Consider the following 15,763-nt stretch of genomic DNA (forward strand, 5'->3'; position numbering starts at 1 on the left):
ACGATTCTTTTCTACTCAGTCTGTGTCTCATAGGAGGGCTGTGGGCAGTTCAGAAACCGTCTTCCAGTGACATCATCGATGGGGAATACAAGCTAATAGAAACTGCAGGCTTTCTAGTCCTGAAAAGTTGCAATGCGAAAATGGAAGCCATCGTTCTCACGATAATACAAATCTAAATCTATTTTAAAACAAATCTTGTTTAAAAGAAAATCTGCCTAATGATGATGTCACTGGTGGACGGGTGTCCGAACTGCCCAAAGCCCTCCTATGAGACACAGACAAAATGGTGGTGTTTTATCATGAACATTAGTGAGGACCAATTATATGAAGAGATGTTGAAAAGTGGTGAAGTGGTCCTTTAGGATGAAAAGGTTTGGAAACCACTGGCTTAGGCTACTTCAGATAGTCACACTCAGGTTTGTTCGACCTTTAACGTCTGACCCTAAACAGGACGATGGCGCTTATAATACTGATCCGTTGACACTACTAGAGGATGATGGGAATGAATAGCTATGCTCTGACTGAAGTAATGGCTACTGAACGCAGGTAATGAGAGAAGTGTGTCCTCTCTGACATCAGTGACTCTGAAGCGCAGGGCTCAGGTTGGGGCTTTCTCATAGGACAGGGACAATGGTGACAGGCTGTCGACTGAGAAGGATGGGGACCTGTCCTCTCTCACATTACATTACATACAGACGCACGCACGCACGTGCACACACCAAGGTTATTATTCTTTTGTATTTTGTTTGTATGTATATATATATATATATATATATATATATATATATATATATATATATATATATATACAAACAAATATATTTCTTTTTTAATTATTCTTATTTTGTTTTTGAGGAGCGCTAACCCCTCCTATGCCCAGCTTTCCCGGTTTGTGTGAACCAGAGTAATCTAGTAAGAGAGTGGCGACACTAGTGTTGACTCCCATTGTAACAATGGAATATCGGAAGTGCTCATTCTATCTCAATGGGATAGTTCCAGCCATAGGGGGAGCCATGTTTGGAACTATAGCCCATAGGCACTCGCTTTGCGGCGAGATCAAAGCGTGTCACTATTCTTATACACTCTGGTGTGAACACATCGGCTTGTGATTGGCTGATCACCCCATAGCGATGATTTGATTGGCAGACATATTGAAGCTAAAAGTGAAGACGGAAAAGTGAGGACGCAAATTGTGATTGACCGGAATGAGATGATGTATGTTGATAGTTTCTTCATTTACACACGCGCACACGCACGCACACGCACACGCACACGCACACACACACACACACACACGAGCCATTACAGTTGGATAAAGGGTTGCAGGTGGCGACAGCAGCGCAGAGAATGGCAGATCGGCGACGACTTATGACCTCAGAGCTTGTTCTCTATAACTGTCTCTGATGACTCTTTCACACACACACACACACACACACACACACACACACACACACACACACACACACACACACACACACACACACACACACACACACACACACACACACACACACACACACACACACACACACACACACACACACACACACACACACACAATGCCCTGCTGTCTAAACAACACCAGGGGTTCTCCCTGTCCTTGTGTTTGTATTACTATAGCCTACTAATGAGTACCAGATGTCCCTGCAAGTATATATAGTAGAATTTCTGAAAGAGACACCGTGAGAATCATTTTCCAATACAAATGTTGGTTTTAAATGGTTTTTCTTTTTACATTAATGACTTACTATATGAAATTATTCCGTTTTGTATCCCGTATCCCTGTTTTGTATGTAGTCGTGCGACGATGTCACACACGACACAAATAGCCGAGTTGTCACTCACAACGATGCCGTCCTAAAATGATGTCCTCACAAGTATAGTAATAAAAACGTGCGCGCGTGTGTGTGTGTGTGTGTGTGTGTATATGTGTGTGTGTGCGTGTGTGTGGTGGGGGGGGGGTTGAAAGCCCAGACAGGTGTGTGATGTCTGTCAGAGACAGACAGACAGGAATAGAGGGTGACTGACATAGAGAGGGTGACATCATTGGTTTGGGTCATCGGAACAGAAACAAAGGTCTTTACATGGGCTGCCCCCGCTGCCCAGAGCAGGAAGCGCATGCAGGCTGGGAGACGCAACAATATCTCCCACTTCTGCGTGTGTGTGTGTGTGTGGGTGAGTGGGTGACTGGGTGTGTGTGTGTGTGTGTGTGTATTTGTGGGTGTGGGTGTGTGGGCAGGTTAGAAATACATACTCACTTTCAAAATGAGGGACTTCATAACTCCTTCAGGGTCTCGTGTAGATGGACATAGGGTCCCCCAACGCCTGGTCTACACAGGTAAGACGCACGTCGCATATATGCAAGGACACACACACACACACACACACACACACAGCACACACACACCCAGACACACAGTACATTAAGACTTTACTTGAACATTGCCAGGGCAAAATCAATCGCAAAATACTGTAGCAAACAGTTAGTTTTGCCCGAGTGATGTAACTCTGAGCGTCATCTACAAGTGGAACCATGGTGGGGGGGCCCATAAGGGTCCATTTGGTTCCACTTGTACATTTCCGTACACATTGTCTTTGGCTCAAGTTCTGTTATAATGCAGTTTGGCATTGCGGTCTCTGTACTGAAGTTGATAACGTGTCTCGATCTGGTGAGGACTGTTAGATCTTCAGTCAGCGTAGTGTTGAGGATGGTGTGTGCTTCCATCTCATTATAGGGCTCAGTCCCTTCATGTGCTGTGGGAATATAGGAATGTGGTGGTGATATTATGATATTATCGCTTCATTCGACTGCTCTCTGCGGACAGGTGATAGTTGATATGATGGCTCTGTTATACCGCGCGGAAATAATAATCCTCCATACAAAAAAAAGAATAAATATGGGACATTTGAAGATTATATACTCGGTCCTTTTCCTCGGTTTAAATTGATGTTCCGGGGGCCACGGGCGGATGATCTGGCTGCTCTTTGTTGGGATTGAAAAAAACATTGAAATGGAATATTATTGCCCCCGCTGTTCTGTTGTGAGAGAAGAGAGCTGCATATCTGCCCCCCCCCCCCCCCCCCCCCCCCCCTCCGCGCTGTGTCTTTTTGTCTGTGTCGAGTGTGTTCAACAGAGAGCCTGGATGCGACGGCGGTTAATGTATATCCATTGTGTATTTTTGAGAGGTTATTCATGCAAGATGAGCAGAGACATTAAAGACCCACTGAGATAATAAAGACTCAAATAGATTCACGCACACACACACACACACACACACCAATGCGTGCATGCGCACACACGCACCCGAGCACACACATACCCACGCACACGCACAGCCTGATCTAACCCTCCTGGAGTGAGTGACTCACTCGACGTAGGAAAGTAGGCACAATTCCTGCATCTATAAATCCTTCAGCACACACTCTGCTGTCTGTCATTGTTAATCCTCAGCTTTTGTAATACTGTATACTATGTATATATATAAATCAAGCTATAGTTCAATAGCCCATCTGGATATAGTTAATTGCAGGCGGGTCTTGTCTTGTGTGTTATGAGGGAGGGTGGTGATGTGTGGCTCATAGAATAGGATCGCCGAGGGTGTTGCCAAAGGTATCAAAAGACCAAAATGGCAATACGTCCCAACGGAACGGAGTTCTATGACACACTTGCATACTTGAAGTCAGTGTTGTTTTTGTCGACTAAAACTAAGACGAAAAATGTTCGTCGACTGTACCTTTTTTCACTGACGAAAACTAAATGGTAACTAAATGAAAACTAAGCTATGATGACTAAAACTAAGACTGAATGTATTGACAATTTCGTCAACAGATAGAAACTTGACTAAAATGTTAGGAAGGGACTAGTGGACAAGAGATCCAGTATAAGTCATTTTCTGCGACGCGTTGTGAGCTTGTAGATCGGCTATTTTCAACAAGTGTAAAATGAGCCATTATACGACAACATCAAGGCCTGCCAAAATAAAAAGTCGACTAAATCAACTGCAGATTTAGTCGACTAAAATTGTATGACATTTTGTCACTAAAAAACACTAAAACATTCCAGGTGACTAAAATATGACTAAAACTAAATGAAGTTATGAAGACTATGACTGAACTAAAATAGACATTTGCTGCCAAAAACAACACTGCTTGAAGTATGATTTAATCCAGTCAGTGGTTCTCCAACTTTTTTGTATTCATTTTAATTAATTTGAATGACCCACAGCTTGGTATGCATGTCTGTCTTTTTATGGGTCGCAAGTAAATATCTCCTTTTTTCGTTTCCTACATTTTCTTAAAAAGTTTAAACAAAAACAAATCACAACTTTTCACCAATTCAAAAATAATTCCAATATTCTCTAAAGAAATACAAAAAAATAACAATTCCATTCAAAGCAAAACAAACTAGAAAAAGTGCCCTTCTGGGCACAGGTCTCCACCAGGAGGATAGGACTGTGTGAGATGTTTGGCAAAATGTTTAGGATTAATATAAACATGTTTTTTAAGCATTTTGTTCCAAAAATGTGTTTTGCAAAAATCAACCTGTTGGTGGCGCTATAACAGGCCAATGTGAAAAGGGTGGGATATATTCCTCAGCCTAGTAAGAAAATGTGTGAAAGATTTCACGTAAATTGCATGCTGCGTTCATGATTTGAGGCTTTTGTTCAAAACGGGGCAATCTTGCAAACTGTGAAAGCCAATTATAGCCAATTAGGATGGAATATGAAATATCGGACAGATCCGACTTGAGCACATGACCATAGAGATACTGTGTAACGATTTGTGAGATTTTTGGACAGAATCTGGAGGAGTAATATAAAAAAATGTGTTTTACAAAAGTCGGCCTCCTGGTGGCGCTATAAAAGGCAGATGCGGAAAATGCAGGTCAAAGGTTTGTCCTTGGCCTCTAGGGAGTGTGCATGCAACGTATCACGCAGATCGGTGCAGTTTTAGGTAAACAATGTGAAAAGCTGCCTCATGGTGGCGCTATAACAGGCCGTTCTGGAAAATGTGGGGCAGAGGTTCATCGTTGGCATCCAGGGAGTGTGTGTGCAAAGTTTGGCATTGATCGGGCCAACGGTGCCGGAGATTAGCTGATAACGGACGGACAGAAGGACGGACGGAAGGACACACACACACACGGACGGAGTGCAAAACATACTCTCTCCCCATGCCTTCGGCCTGGTGGAGACAATAAAACATATGTCTTCGCGCTGTGATGTGAACTTGTAGATCGGCTATTTTCACTATAGTTTGGGTCCCATGCAGGCAAAAATGTAATTTTCCTTTTCGGTCTCGAGCTAAAACGCTTGGGAACCACTGCATTAGAGACCAGGCCACGAACCTTTGAGAGCGGTGGGTCCATTTGGGTCCATTTGGTTCCATTTGTACACTCTCAGAGTTATATAAGACATGTTAGGGTCTATTCGGTTCCTATAACTCTCAATCATTTATCTGGGGACGCCTTGGAATCCACTCAAGGACACCACTTTGAGAACCACTGATTCAATCTGTTGATTTATGATATTTGCCAATTCAAATAAACTCTTAGGTTTAGTTTCATATAGTGTACCAGTACTCTTTGAGTGGATAAAACCAAATATCTTACATGTGCTATATGGAAAGTCTAGTGCAAAGCAAATAGTCAGTCTGTCAGTATTGCATCACTGGTGGGGATGTGTGACTGTACATCCGCTTTTATTTAAAAAAAAACCCTAAATATTGTTCAAAAAAATCACACCTGTGTGAACTGAGTGGTGCAATCCCCCCCCCCCCCCCCTCTCTCTCTGTCTCTCATTAGCAGCCAACAGTGCAGCACTATCTCTCTATCTCTGTTTCTGGCACAACAGCGCCACCTTTGTCCCTACTGGTACTCATAGTTAGTCACATAGTCACATAGGTGAACAAACACATAGGTTAACACGGACATTGCTGTTCCTTGGAGTGGTTGCACCACTCAAAAAGGAAGAGTGGAGCGCTGCGCTGCCTGGATGTAGGGAACCAGGGGTTCTAAAACATTTTAATTTCAAGAACACCCAAGTGACCAACTCTGAGAGTGTATAAACGGAACCAAATGTTGTCCCTTTAGTTCCACACTCTCAAGAGTTATAACTGCAAGGCTCAATTTGGAACGCCCCCAAGGACCCCTGAGGGTTCCTGGACCCCACTTTGAGAGTCATTGTAGACCAGTAAACCAATAAAAACGAAACCCACAAGGCACTGCCAGAAATCAGACATCTGCCATTATTAGAATAGCATGTTCAATGTCGATTGTCGAACGGATACAACCTGTTATCCGTCCAATAACAAAGTACTTTTTGCACAAGCCAGAGACGTTATCGCCACGTCTGTTTTTCTTCTTCCCTCCCAGAGACGGAGAAAAGACAGAGCCTCTTTACTCATATTTTCCATTTCTCTGCCTCTCTCTGTGTGTCTCTCTCTGTCTCTCTCTCTCTCTCTCTGTCTGTCTCTCTCTCTCTCTTTCTCTCTCTCTCTCAGAGTTGCAGCGTGGAGAGAGCGTCGTGGAGAAGCAGGTGAAAGAGGCTCGCACGAAATGCCGCTCCATCGCGTCGCTGCTCACTGACGCTCCCAACCCCAACTCCAAGGGGGTGCTCATGTTCAAGAAGCGCCGGCAGAGAGCCAAGAAGTACACGCTCACCTGCTTCGGCAAGGCCGAGGGAGACGCGGGCACGGAGACCGAGGGAGAGACGGAGGAGGAAGGCGGAAGCTCCTTCCAGAGCGGCTCCGAGGTCGACGAGGACGGGTTCTCCGCGGCCTTTGACCCCACGTGGGACACCGGCTACCTAGAAACGCTGGACAGGAGGAGCTCCGCCTGCCCGTCGGCCACGGCTACCACCCCGATAACCAACCACAGTCTGGCTTTTGACACGTCGGCCTATCAGAGTCCAGGGTTTGTAAACTACAACCTAGGCCCGCGGTCGGAATACGCGGGAGCGGACGGCTCGGCCTATCCGGGCTTGAGATCGGAGGGGATCAACGGCTGGGATCTGCCAATCGGCACCGGTCCCAACTGGAACCCCGCCCAGATGTCTCCCCCAGCTGTGTCCATGTACAACGGGGGGTCCGTGGCGGTCACTCGGGCGAGCGTCGTTCTGAGCCCGCCCGCCAGCGCTTCGGCCCTCCCACCCAGCCACTCGGAACTACACCAGAACCACTACCCCGCTAACCCCGCCATGAACCCAGACCTGTGTTCCAACCCAGGGGGCAGTCTGAACCGCACCGCCCGACCCTTCACCCCCGGCTCCGCTCTCTCCCGCTCCTCCGTGGCGCCGGTTCTGTTCCGCCCTCCGCAGCCCATGAGGCCCGCCTCATCCATGGCCGTATCCATGGTGAACATCCCGCCGACTCGCACGCAGCAGCAGCCTCCGCCCGGGCCGGAGAGCAGGAGATCCGTGTCGAGCGCCTCCCTCTACATATCCCCACGGAACGGCAACGGAGGCTCCTCCGTCTACTCCCCCCCCATGGTGCACTCGCCCCCCGCCTCCATGGCCTCCATGGCCCCCTTCTCCCCTCATCCCCCCGCCCACGCATTTCCCCCGGCAGAAGCCGCCGCCCCGTTCTACCCCCCTCCTTCCCCCGCCGTGCCTCAAGGTCCTCCGGTCTATCCATCAGCTGCTCAGGCCTTCACCCCTCACCCTCCTCCTCCTCCCTACCCTGGAATGTCCGCCCCTGCCTCCTCCCCACTCCCACAGCCCCCTGCCCCTGCAGCCCAGGTCTACGTCCCGGCCCCCCAGCCTCCTCCTCAACCCACCGGACCTCCCCCGCCGCCCCAGTTCTTCAACCCCTACGCCATGGCGTCCCCCGCCGTGACCCAGCAGCAGCAGCCCCCTTTCAACCCCTACGCCATGGCGTCCCCAGCCGTGACCCAGCAGCAGCAGCCCCCTTTCAACCCCTACGCCATGGCGTCCCCAGCCGTGACCCAGCAGCAGCAGCCCCCTTTCAACCCCTACGCCATGGCGTCCCCCGCCGTGACCCAGCAGCAGCAGCCCCCTTTCAACCCCTACGCCATGGCGTCCCCCGCCGTGACCCAGCAGCAGCAGCCCCCTTTCGCCGCCGTCGTGACGACCACAGCTCCGCCCCAGGCCCCTCCCACAGCCGACTCACTGGCTTCGCGCGAGCAGCGCGTGTCGGTGCCCGCCGCGCGCACCGGCATCCTGGCGGAGGCGCGCCGCCGCAGCAACCAGAAGAAGCCCATGTTCTGCTCGGTGCAGAACAAGGACGTCAGCCCCAACCCGGCGCTGCTCTCCATGCTCCAGAACATCGACGACCAGGAGGACGAGCCCGTGCCGGCCGGCCCCAGCTTCCTGGCGCTCAACGGGTCGTCCGGGCCCGCCCCCGCCGCCGAGGCCGGAGGCCACGAGTCGGGGCCCGAGGAGGACTGGCTGAGGCTGGGCGCCGAGGCCTGTAACTTCATGCAGGCCCGGAAGGGCCCCAGGGCCCCGCCCGTGGCCCCCAAGCCCCAGCAGGCCGTCGTCCCTCAGCTGGGAGGGAAGGGAGGGCAGCTGTTCGCCCGCAGGCAGAGCAGGATGGACCGCTACATGGAGGAGCGCGCGCCCTCCGTGGCCTCGGCCGCGCCCTACTCCCCCGCCCAGCCCCGGGACGCCTCCCCCACGCCGTCGCTGCCCGCCACCTGGAGGTACAACTCCACCTGCCGCGCGCCGCCCCCCATCAACTACAACCCCCTGCTCTCCCCGTCCTGCCCACTCAAGGCCCAGAAGACGCAGAAGGCCGGGGCGGCGAAAGCGGCGCCCGGGGGTGCAGGCAAGGGCAAAGGCAAGGGCGGCAAGGGCATCAGCGCCGTGGACATCATGATGCACCAGCCCTACCAGCTCAACGCTTCTCTCTTCACCTACGGGGGCGGGGTTTCTCAGAGCGCGGCGCCACAGGCGCCGGCGAAGACGGCCCGCGTGCGCGAGGTGAGGCGCTTCTCAACGCCGCCTCCCATGTCCACCGGGCCCTCCCTGAAGGTCATCGCGCCCCGCTCCGCCACCACGCTGGGCGAGCCCATGATGTGGCGCTCCGATGACTGCGCACCCCCCACCGCTCCGGCGCCCTACCAGGCCTACCAGCAGCCACCGCCGCAGGTGTGCTCCTATAACGCCACGCCGTACCAGCCCCAGTGGGGCGCCGCCGCCACCCCCGCTGTCTCCCCCGCATCACCCTGCACCGACCGGGCCCCTCCCCCAGCTCCCCACATTCTCCTCTCCCGCGTACCCCGGCCCCCCGACTTTCACCCACCTCCAGCAGCAGACCGACATGAGGCAGTTCAAGAGCACCCCGGATCTGAGTCCTCTCGGCCCCAATAACGGCGGTCCTTCCAGACCCGTGCAGTCCAGTGGCAGCCAGGGGGTCCCCAGGCCCAGGTTCAGCACTTCCAACCTGGGCCTGCAGCCCTGCGTGTGGCGCCCGGGATCCAACATGAACTGAGACGAGACTCCGTCCGTCCGTCCGTCCGGATGCACTGAACGGATCGTCTAACTGCGGGAGACTTCAGGCTGCGCGCGACACCGGTGTGCAATAGAGTATTAATCAGGCTATATATTTTGCTCCTTTTCAGGATGGATTGAAGTTTATTTTGAAGTCACACATAAGGTTTCATGTGAATATATCGCGATTGTAACTCACATACATAGCACGGCTTACCGTGTTCACCGGATGGTTTCACCCATCGCATTCTGTTGATAACCGGATGGTTTCACCCATCGCATTCTGTTGATAACCGGATGGTTTCACCCATCGCATTCTGTTGATAACCGGATGGTTTCACCCATCGCATTCTGTTGATAGAATTATTAACGGGAACGCCGTCGTTTGTAAAATATGTGCAAGGACTCTAAGAAAAGGCCAGGTTGAGCAAACACGAGAATGATTTAAAAAAGGGGCACACCACACGCAGACAAGTGGCGTGGCTTGTTGAGGACGGCAGGGGAAAGATGTTGTTTTCTGTAAATATTGTTTTCGATGTGAATGATGAAAGAATTAAGCTTGAAAAGACAGAGGAAAGAATGGAGGATGTGTGCACAGGACAAGAGCGTGTAGAGAGATAGAGAAAGGGATAAAGAAAACAGCAAAGAGGACTGAATAATACTCAATGAGTAAAAGTGTTTCTGCCAAGGTGTAAAAGATGGGGATTGGATGTACAGTATAGTCTCTAATACTAATAGACACTGTGTCTGCCGTCCCATCCTAATGATATAATTATAAAGGTATTTGTAGTTTGTAGTGTAATTAATTGTAGTGTAATTAATCACATTAAAAAGGTAGGGCAAGTGTTGTTTGTTTCAAACAAAATGTGTGTGTTTGTGTTTGTGTTTTTTTTTTTATTAGGTTAAAGCCCTATATTCCGATAGTAATCATTTCTATATAGACTATAGCAATGATTACATCACAGAAAATATATTTTCAGGTGGGTTGCCAATTTCACCCAACCAGGAGAGAAACTACCCATCAGCTTCTGTTCCAATTTTGTCCGCTCAATTTCACTTGTTTAATCTGTATCCTGTGTGAGTTCTCTCAGCTAAGCCCCTCCCCAAACTGCTATGGTCCAATCACAGCTAAGCATAACATGGGCTAGACAAACCTCTCCACCAATAGTTTTCCTATATGATAAAACATTATTTAAAAAAAGGAAATGTCACACACATATTTTTCCAGTGCATACGTAACGGCAGGCCTTGTTGACGGATTTGGAAGAGATTTTGAAGGGTTGTTTCCAAAAAATTAACCAGTATTTAATGTGTAAAGTCCATGATATTTATTTACATTGGAATGAATGAGCCCGGCTGGAAAGTATCCAACCCATGGGCAGAGGGCGGGGCTTAGCTAAAGGTCTATTGGTATCCTGGCCGGAAAATGCAGTTTCTGTTTAAAAAATCAGACCCGTCTGAAGTGAGTGGTGCTGTACTGTACTGTACTGTACTGTACTGTACTGTACTGTACTGTACTGTACTGTACTGTACTGTACTGTACTGTACTGTACTGTCCAAAAAGAGCTGGAGACACAGGAAGAACACCGAACACATCGTTTTTCGAGGACCCCCTCGAAAAACGAGATGATGCATCTCAACTATAGAGCGTCACAGTCCCGCCCCCTACCATGGACCAGGAAATGATTCTCCATTCATTTTCCTCATAGACATTTCAGAAAGTATTTATTTAAAGACGTTTACGCCGCGGACAAAGCCAACTCGAGTCGTGACAAATCATGACAACAAACACAATTTTTGGGGCCGAAAAAATAATTAGAAAGAAGAAGAAAACGGCAGGTTACAACACTTTTTTTGTTGTTTTTCTTCTATGTAATTATTTGTTTGGTCCAAAATATTGTGTGTGTTGTCATGATTTGTCACGACTCGAGTTGGCTTCATACGACGCTTAAAAGGTCTTTAAATAAATACTTTACGAAATGTCTATGGGAAAAATGCATTGGGTTTCATTTCCTGGTCCATGGTAGGGGGCGGGACTGCGACGCTCTATAAGGGGCTTTTATATCCTCAAAATAAATTTCAAATAAATAAATAAATGTATACTGAACAAACATTTAGATAGCAATGATTGCTATCAGAATACAGAGCTATTTAACACATATTTTAACAGAGTAATATTATATCACTTACCCAACCTTGTTGTAATGTATAGATTTAAGTGAGTGTTGCATTTCTCAGAAGCCTTTTGACTGTTTATTCTGTGAGAGTGTTTTGTTGCTCTATTTGATCTTTTTGGGGGTATTTCGGGGGTCTTTTTTTCACGCGGTGCAGAGCATACGTTTTGTGACGGAGAGCACATAGAGCTACTACTGTTGTAGGGGAGGCTTTCTTTTAGACCAGTGGTTCCCAAAGTGGGGTCCGGGGACCCCCAGGGGTCCTTGAGGGAGTTCCAGGGGGTCCCCAGCTAAAGGATAGTTATAGGAACCAAATGGACCCTTATGGGTCTGTAACTCTGAGAGTGTACAAATGGAACCAAATGGACCCTAACGGGTCCATTTGGTTCCATTTTGTACACTCTCAGAGTTAAATTAACATTGATTTTACTATTTAAATTGGGGTCCCTGAGATAGAAATGCCATTAAACGGGGGGTCTGTAGACTAATTAATATCCATGTCAAACTGGGGGTGCTTGAAATTAAGCGGGTTGAGAATCCACTGCTAGAGCTGTAAGAAATCTTCTCTCATGGGGGTCCCTGGCATTATCTCTTAGAATGGGGGTCTGCAGGCTAATTAGTGTCAATTTGGGGGTCCTTGACATGAAAAAGTTTGGGAACCACTGTTTTAGATTAGCGTTCTGATATGTTGGGATAAAAGAGCTGTGTGACATCATGTCAGTTTAGCAGTGGTGTAAAGTAACTATAAAGTACATTTACTCAAGTACAGCAAAACTTTGAGTTTTTTTTTTTTTACTTTACTTGAGTGTTTCCAAAGTTCTGTACTTTTACGTCTACTCCACTACAGTACATCTCAGTGGCAAATATTGTACTTTATTATTTGAAAACTAACTAAAGTTACTTTATAGATTTTGATTATTATTACAAAACATACGTATACATTAACCACTTCAGCCCTACATTTCGGCCATTTGAAAAATAGCTGATCCACAAGCTCGCAATGTGAGCATGTAGCTATTTTCAAAGGAGTTTTATACATTTGAAAGGTTTCGTGACATTAATTTTCATTTTACATTTCTCATTTTATTTTTCGTTTTTATTTTAGGTTTTAGGACCTCAATTACACCCAAAACAACCTGAACTTTGAACATTCAGTGGATTTTCTGTGCTCTGGAGTTTTCTCTGGGGTCTGGAAGCCTTTTGAGGTGCAATGAAAACAGGCAAAACATCACAAACGGCAGGAAAAGCACTTGTTTGAGCCAGAAAACCCCAGACCACAGAAAATCTACTGAATGTTAAAAGTTCAGGTTTTTTGGGTGCAATTGAGCTCAGAAAACCTACAAAAAATTAAGAAACATTACAAAGATTTTCACAATCCCTTTGAAAACTTGTGAAACGGGACATTGTGCTATACTTTTGGTACTATAAGTACATTTTTGATGCCAGTAATACTTTGTACTTTTACTACAAGTACATTTTGAATTCCAGACTTTTACTTGCAGCAGAGTATTTCTACATTGCAGTATTGATACCTTTACTAAGGTAAAAAAATAAATGAAAAATGCAAGTACTTTTTCCACTGTGATTCAGTGAGCACACACACACACACACACACACACACACACACACACACACACACACACACACACACACACACACACACACACACACACACACACACACACACACACACACACACATGAATAAAAATAGACATGACTCACCTCCAGCTGTCACCGTGTCTCTTCCTGTGTCGTCCTGCGTGCGCCACACCTCCCACTCTCACACCAGCGTTGCCACATTTAAGAGAAATAAGCAGCCAGGTCAATGAAAAAAACAACCCCAAAAGAAGCAACATCACAATATAACTAGAAAAGGATCGCTGCAAGCAGCGATAAGGCCGGACCAAGCAGGAAGGCAATAAGAATAATATGCACAAGAAACATGGAAGACTAAACTTGAGAAAAAGACCATGGAATTGTGACAGGGTCGGTTTTTTATAGTGGGAGGCAGGTAAGGGTTCTTGAAGACTCATACACAGAGTTGGCGGTGCCCAGATTTGAACCCATGACCTTGTGTTGCGAAGGCAAGAGATCTACCTACTGAGCTAACAAGCAAAATCATTCAGTATTTTTGTAGCAAGTTGCACAAGGATAACTAATGATAAAGGTGGGTAAAGATAAATTGACTGCATATAAACCAGAAATTGTACCAGATTCAGACGAGGAGCTCAATGAGTGAGTGAAAACCAATGAAATGAGTCGGAAACAGGGATTAAAGGTTAACTGAAAAATTATTATTAAACTTCACAGAAAATAAACAGCTTTGAACATTCATGAAAAACAAACAAATGGGGCCCACTTTAAGTTGTTGAATTGAAAAGTCCTAGTTCAGTTAACGTTCCTATTCAATTCAGGGAAAGCAGTCTCTTTCTCCAATTTGGAGAACCAGATTACCACATTTGTGGGGGGGGGGGATCAGAGTTCCGGGTCGGCTCGCCAGGTCTGGGTACCAGAACCATCCATGCAAGGGAATCCTTTCAGGACACAAAAAACCTGAACTGAAAGGCCAGGTGTCCAAATCAGTCTTTGTTTCAAAATCACTGTTGTACAACATCAAATAATCTATCAATTCATGAGTAAAGAACCTGATTTGATCAGGATCAAGTTCTTTATACATGTTTCTCACTAAACAAATCAGTTTCTAGCATTGTTACGGCCCTTTAAACTTGGCTCAACCAAGGGCTAACATAAAAGGACACAAAGTCAGATCAAAAGTTTACAAAGATATTACACATTTATTTAAAATCCTGCATTGCAAAACAGGGACTGATGTACAAGAATACCAGCCCATCTGAAACTTAACTAATAACAGCAACAAAAAGGGAACACAACTGTTCAGTTTGGGTGTTTGGGAGACAATGAGCTGCTGGCCACAGGTCCACTTATATAGCCTGCAACTAATCAAGAACAGCTGACTAAGGGTGTGGTAGCCAGATCTCTCAGGTGATTGACAGGTGAGGCACTTTAGACCAGCAGAGGTCAGCAAAGCCACAGGCACTACAAAAGAACAAAGTAAAGACAAAATTTCACAAAACGGCAATTTTCATTGGCTCATAAAACCGTACTATACTTTCCCATGTCCGTATAGGTCCAAAGTTCACGTGTAGAAGTTTTCGTGCATTTTGATCAAAGATCCTGGGAGGAGATGCATTTTAATTGATTTTCATATAATTCAAAATGGCGGGTGATCTAGAGGTCAGAGGTCAAAAGTAACAGCAAAGAACTTGTTCGGCATGAGGAGACGCATATGTGTGTCGAGGTTTCATTGCCGACGGTCAAACGGTTCATGAGCTATGCCTGGTCAAAGTTTTTCAATATAGCGCCACCCTTTGGCCAATGGTTGTGGGCTTCGCATCCTCACCGTTTGGCATGGCCCTCTACCATATCTCCAAATTTCGCGAAAGCCGACTGCACGGTTCAGCCAGAACTGCTATTGGCGGAAGAAAAGAAATAGCAGTTTCAAAAAAGGACCAATTCCTTTCAGGAATGCTTGGTCCTTTAATAATGCTAATAATATAAATGATTGTATTACAACTATGCTAATTATAATACAATATAAAGTATTATGATGTATTTCAACTATGATAATACGCTATGATTATAACTGGAACATACGTGACAACCAAGAATAGTCTGTGCATAGGCTATAAAGGCAACGGTAAACTTAAAGGACAACTTTAGTTTTTTTCAACCAAGGTTCATGTTTTAGGTTGTTATTAGAGAAAGTAAAAGATGAGTGTTAATTCTTTTTAATTTGCTGCTTTCTTTCGTTTTAGGGATTTTAGCTGTTTTTGACAGGGGGGCGGGGGCATTCGAACATGGGGCTAAACATGTATTTTTTTTTTACAAAATGTTATAGCGATTTATTATACTTATTTACTATAGTCCTACTAGACCCCAAGAAATTACATCTGGCCACAAAAGATCACAGGATCTACTGAATGTGAAGGAGGCCTACTGGGGGGAAGCCACATGTGTGTCATAGGCTCAATATGTCAGTTTGACACATTCAGTAGATCCCGTGATCTTTTGTGGCCAGATGTAATTTCTTGGGTTCTAGTAGGACTATAGTAAATAATAA

The 15,763-nt window shown here is 46.7% G+C and overlaps 1 protein-coding gene across 1 annotated transcript in view; it reads left to right on the forward strand.

Annotated features, from left to right (window-relative positions):
- LOC306915928 (synaptopodin 2-like protein) overlaps positions 1-9,511 on the forward strand; it is a 29,129-nt gene extending 19,618 nt beyond the window's left edge. The window contains 2 exon segments of the mRNA XM_079493600.1: positions 6,499-9,157; positions 9,159-9,511. Of these exon segments, the coding sequence (XP_079349726.1) occupies positions 6,499-9,157; positions 9,159-9,447 (2,948 nt within the window). The 3' untranslated portion in view covers positions 9,448-9,511.
- The last annotated feature ends 6,252 nt before the right edge of the window (positions 9,512-15,763 follow it).

The sequence above is a fragment of the Electrona antarctica genome, assembly GCF_951216825.1.
Source record: "Electrona antarctica genome assembly, chromosome: 22".
Classification (NCBI taxonomy): domain Eukaryota; kingdom Metazoa; phylum Chordata; class Actinopteri; order Myctophiformes; family Myctophidae; genus Electrona; species Electrona antarctica.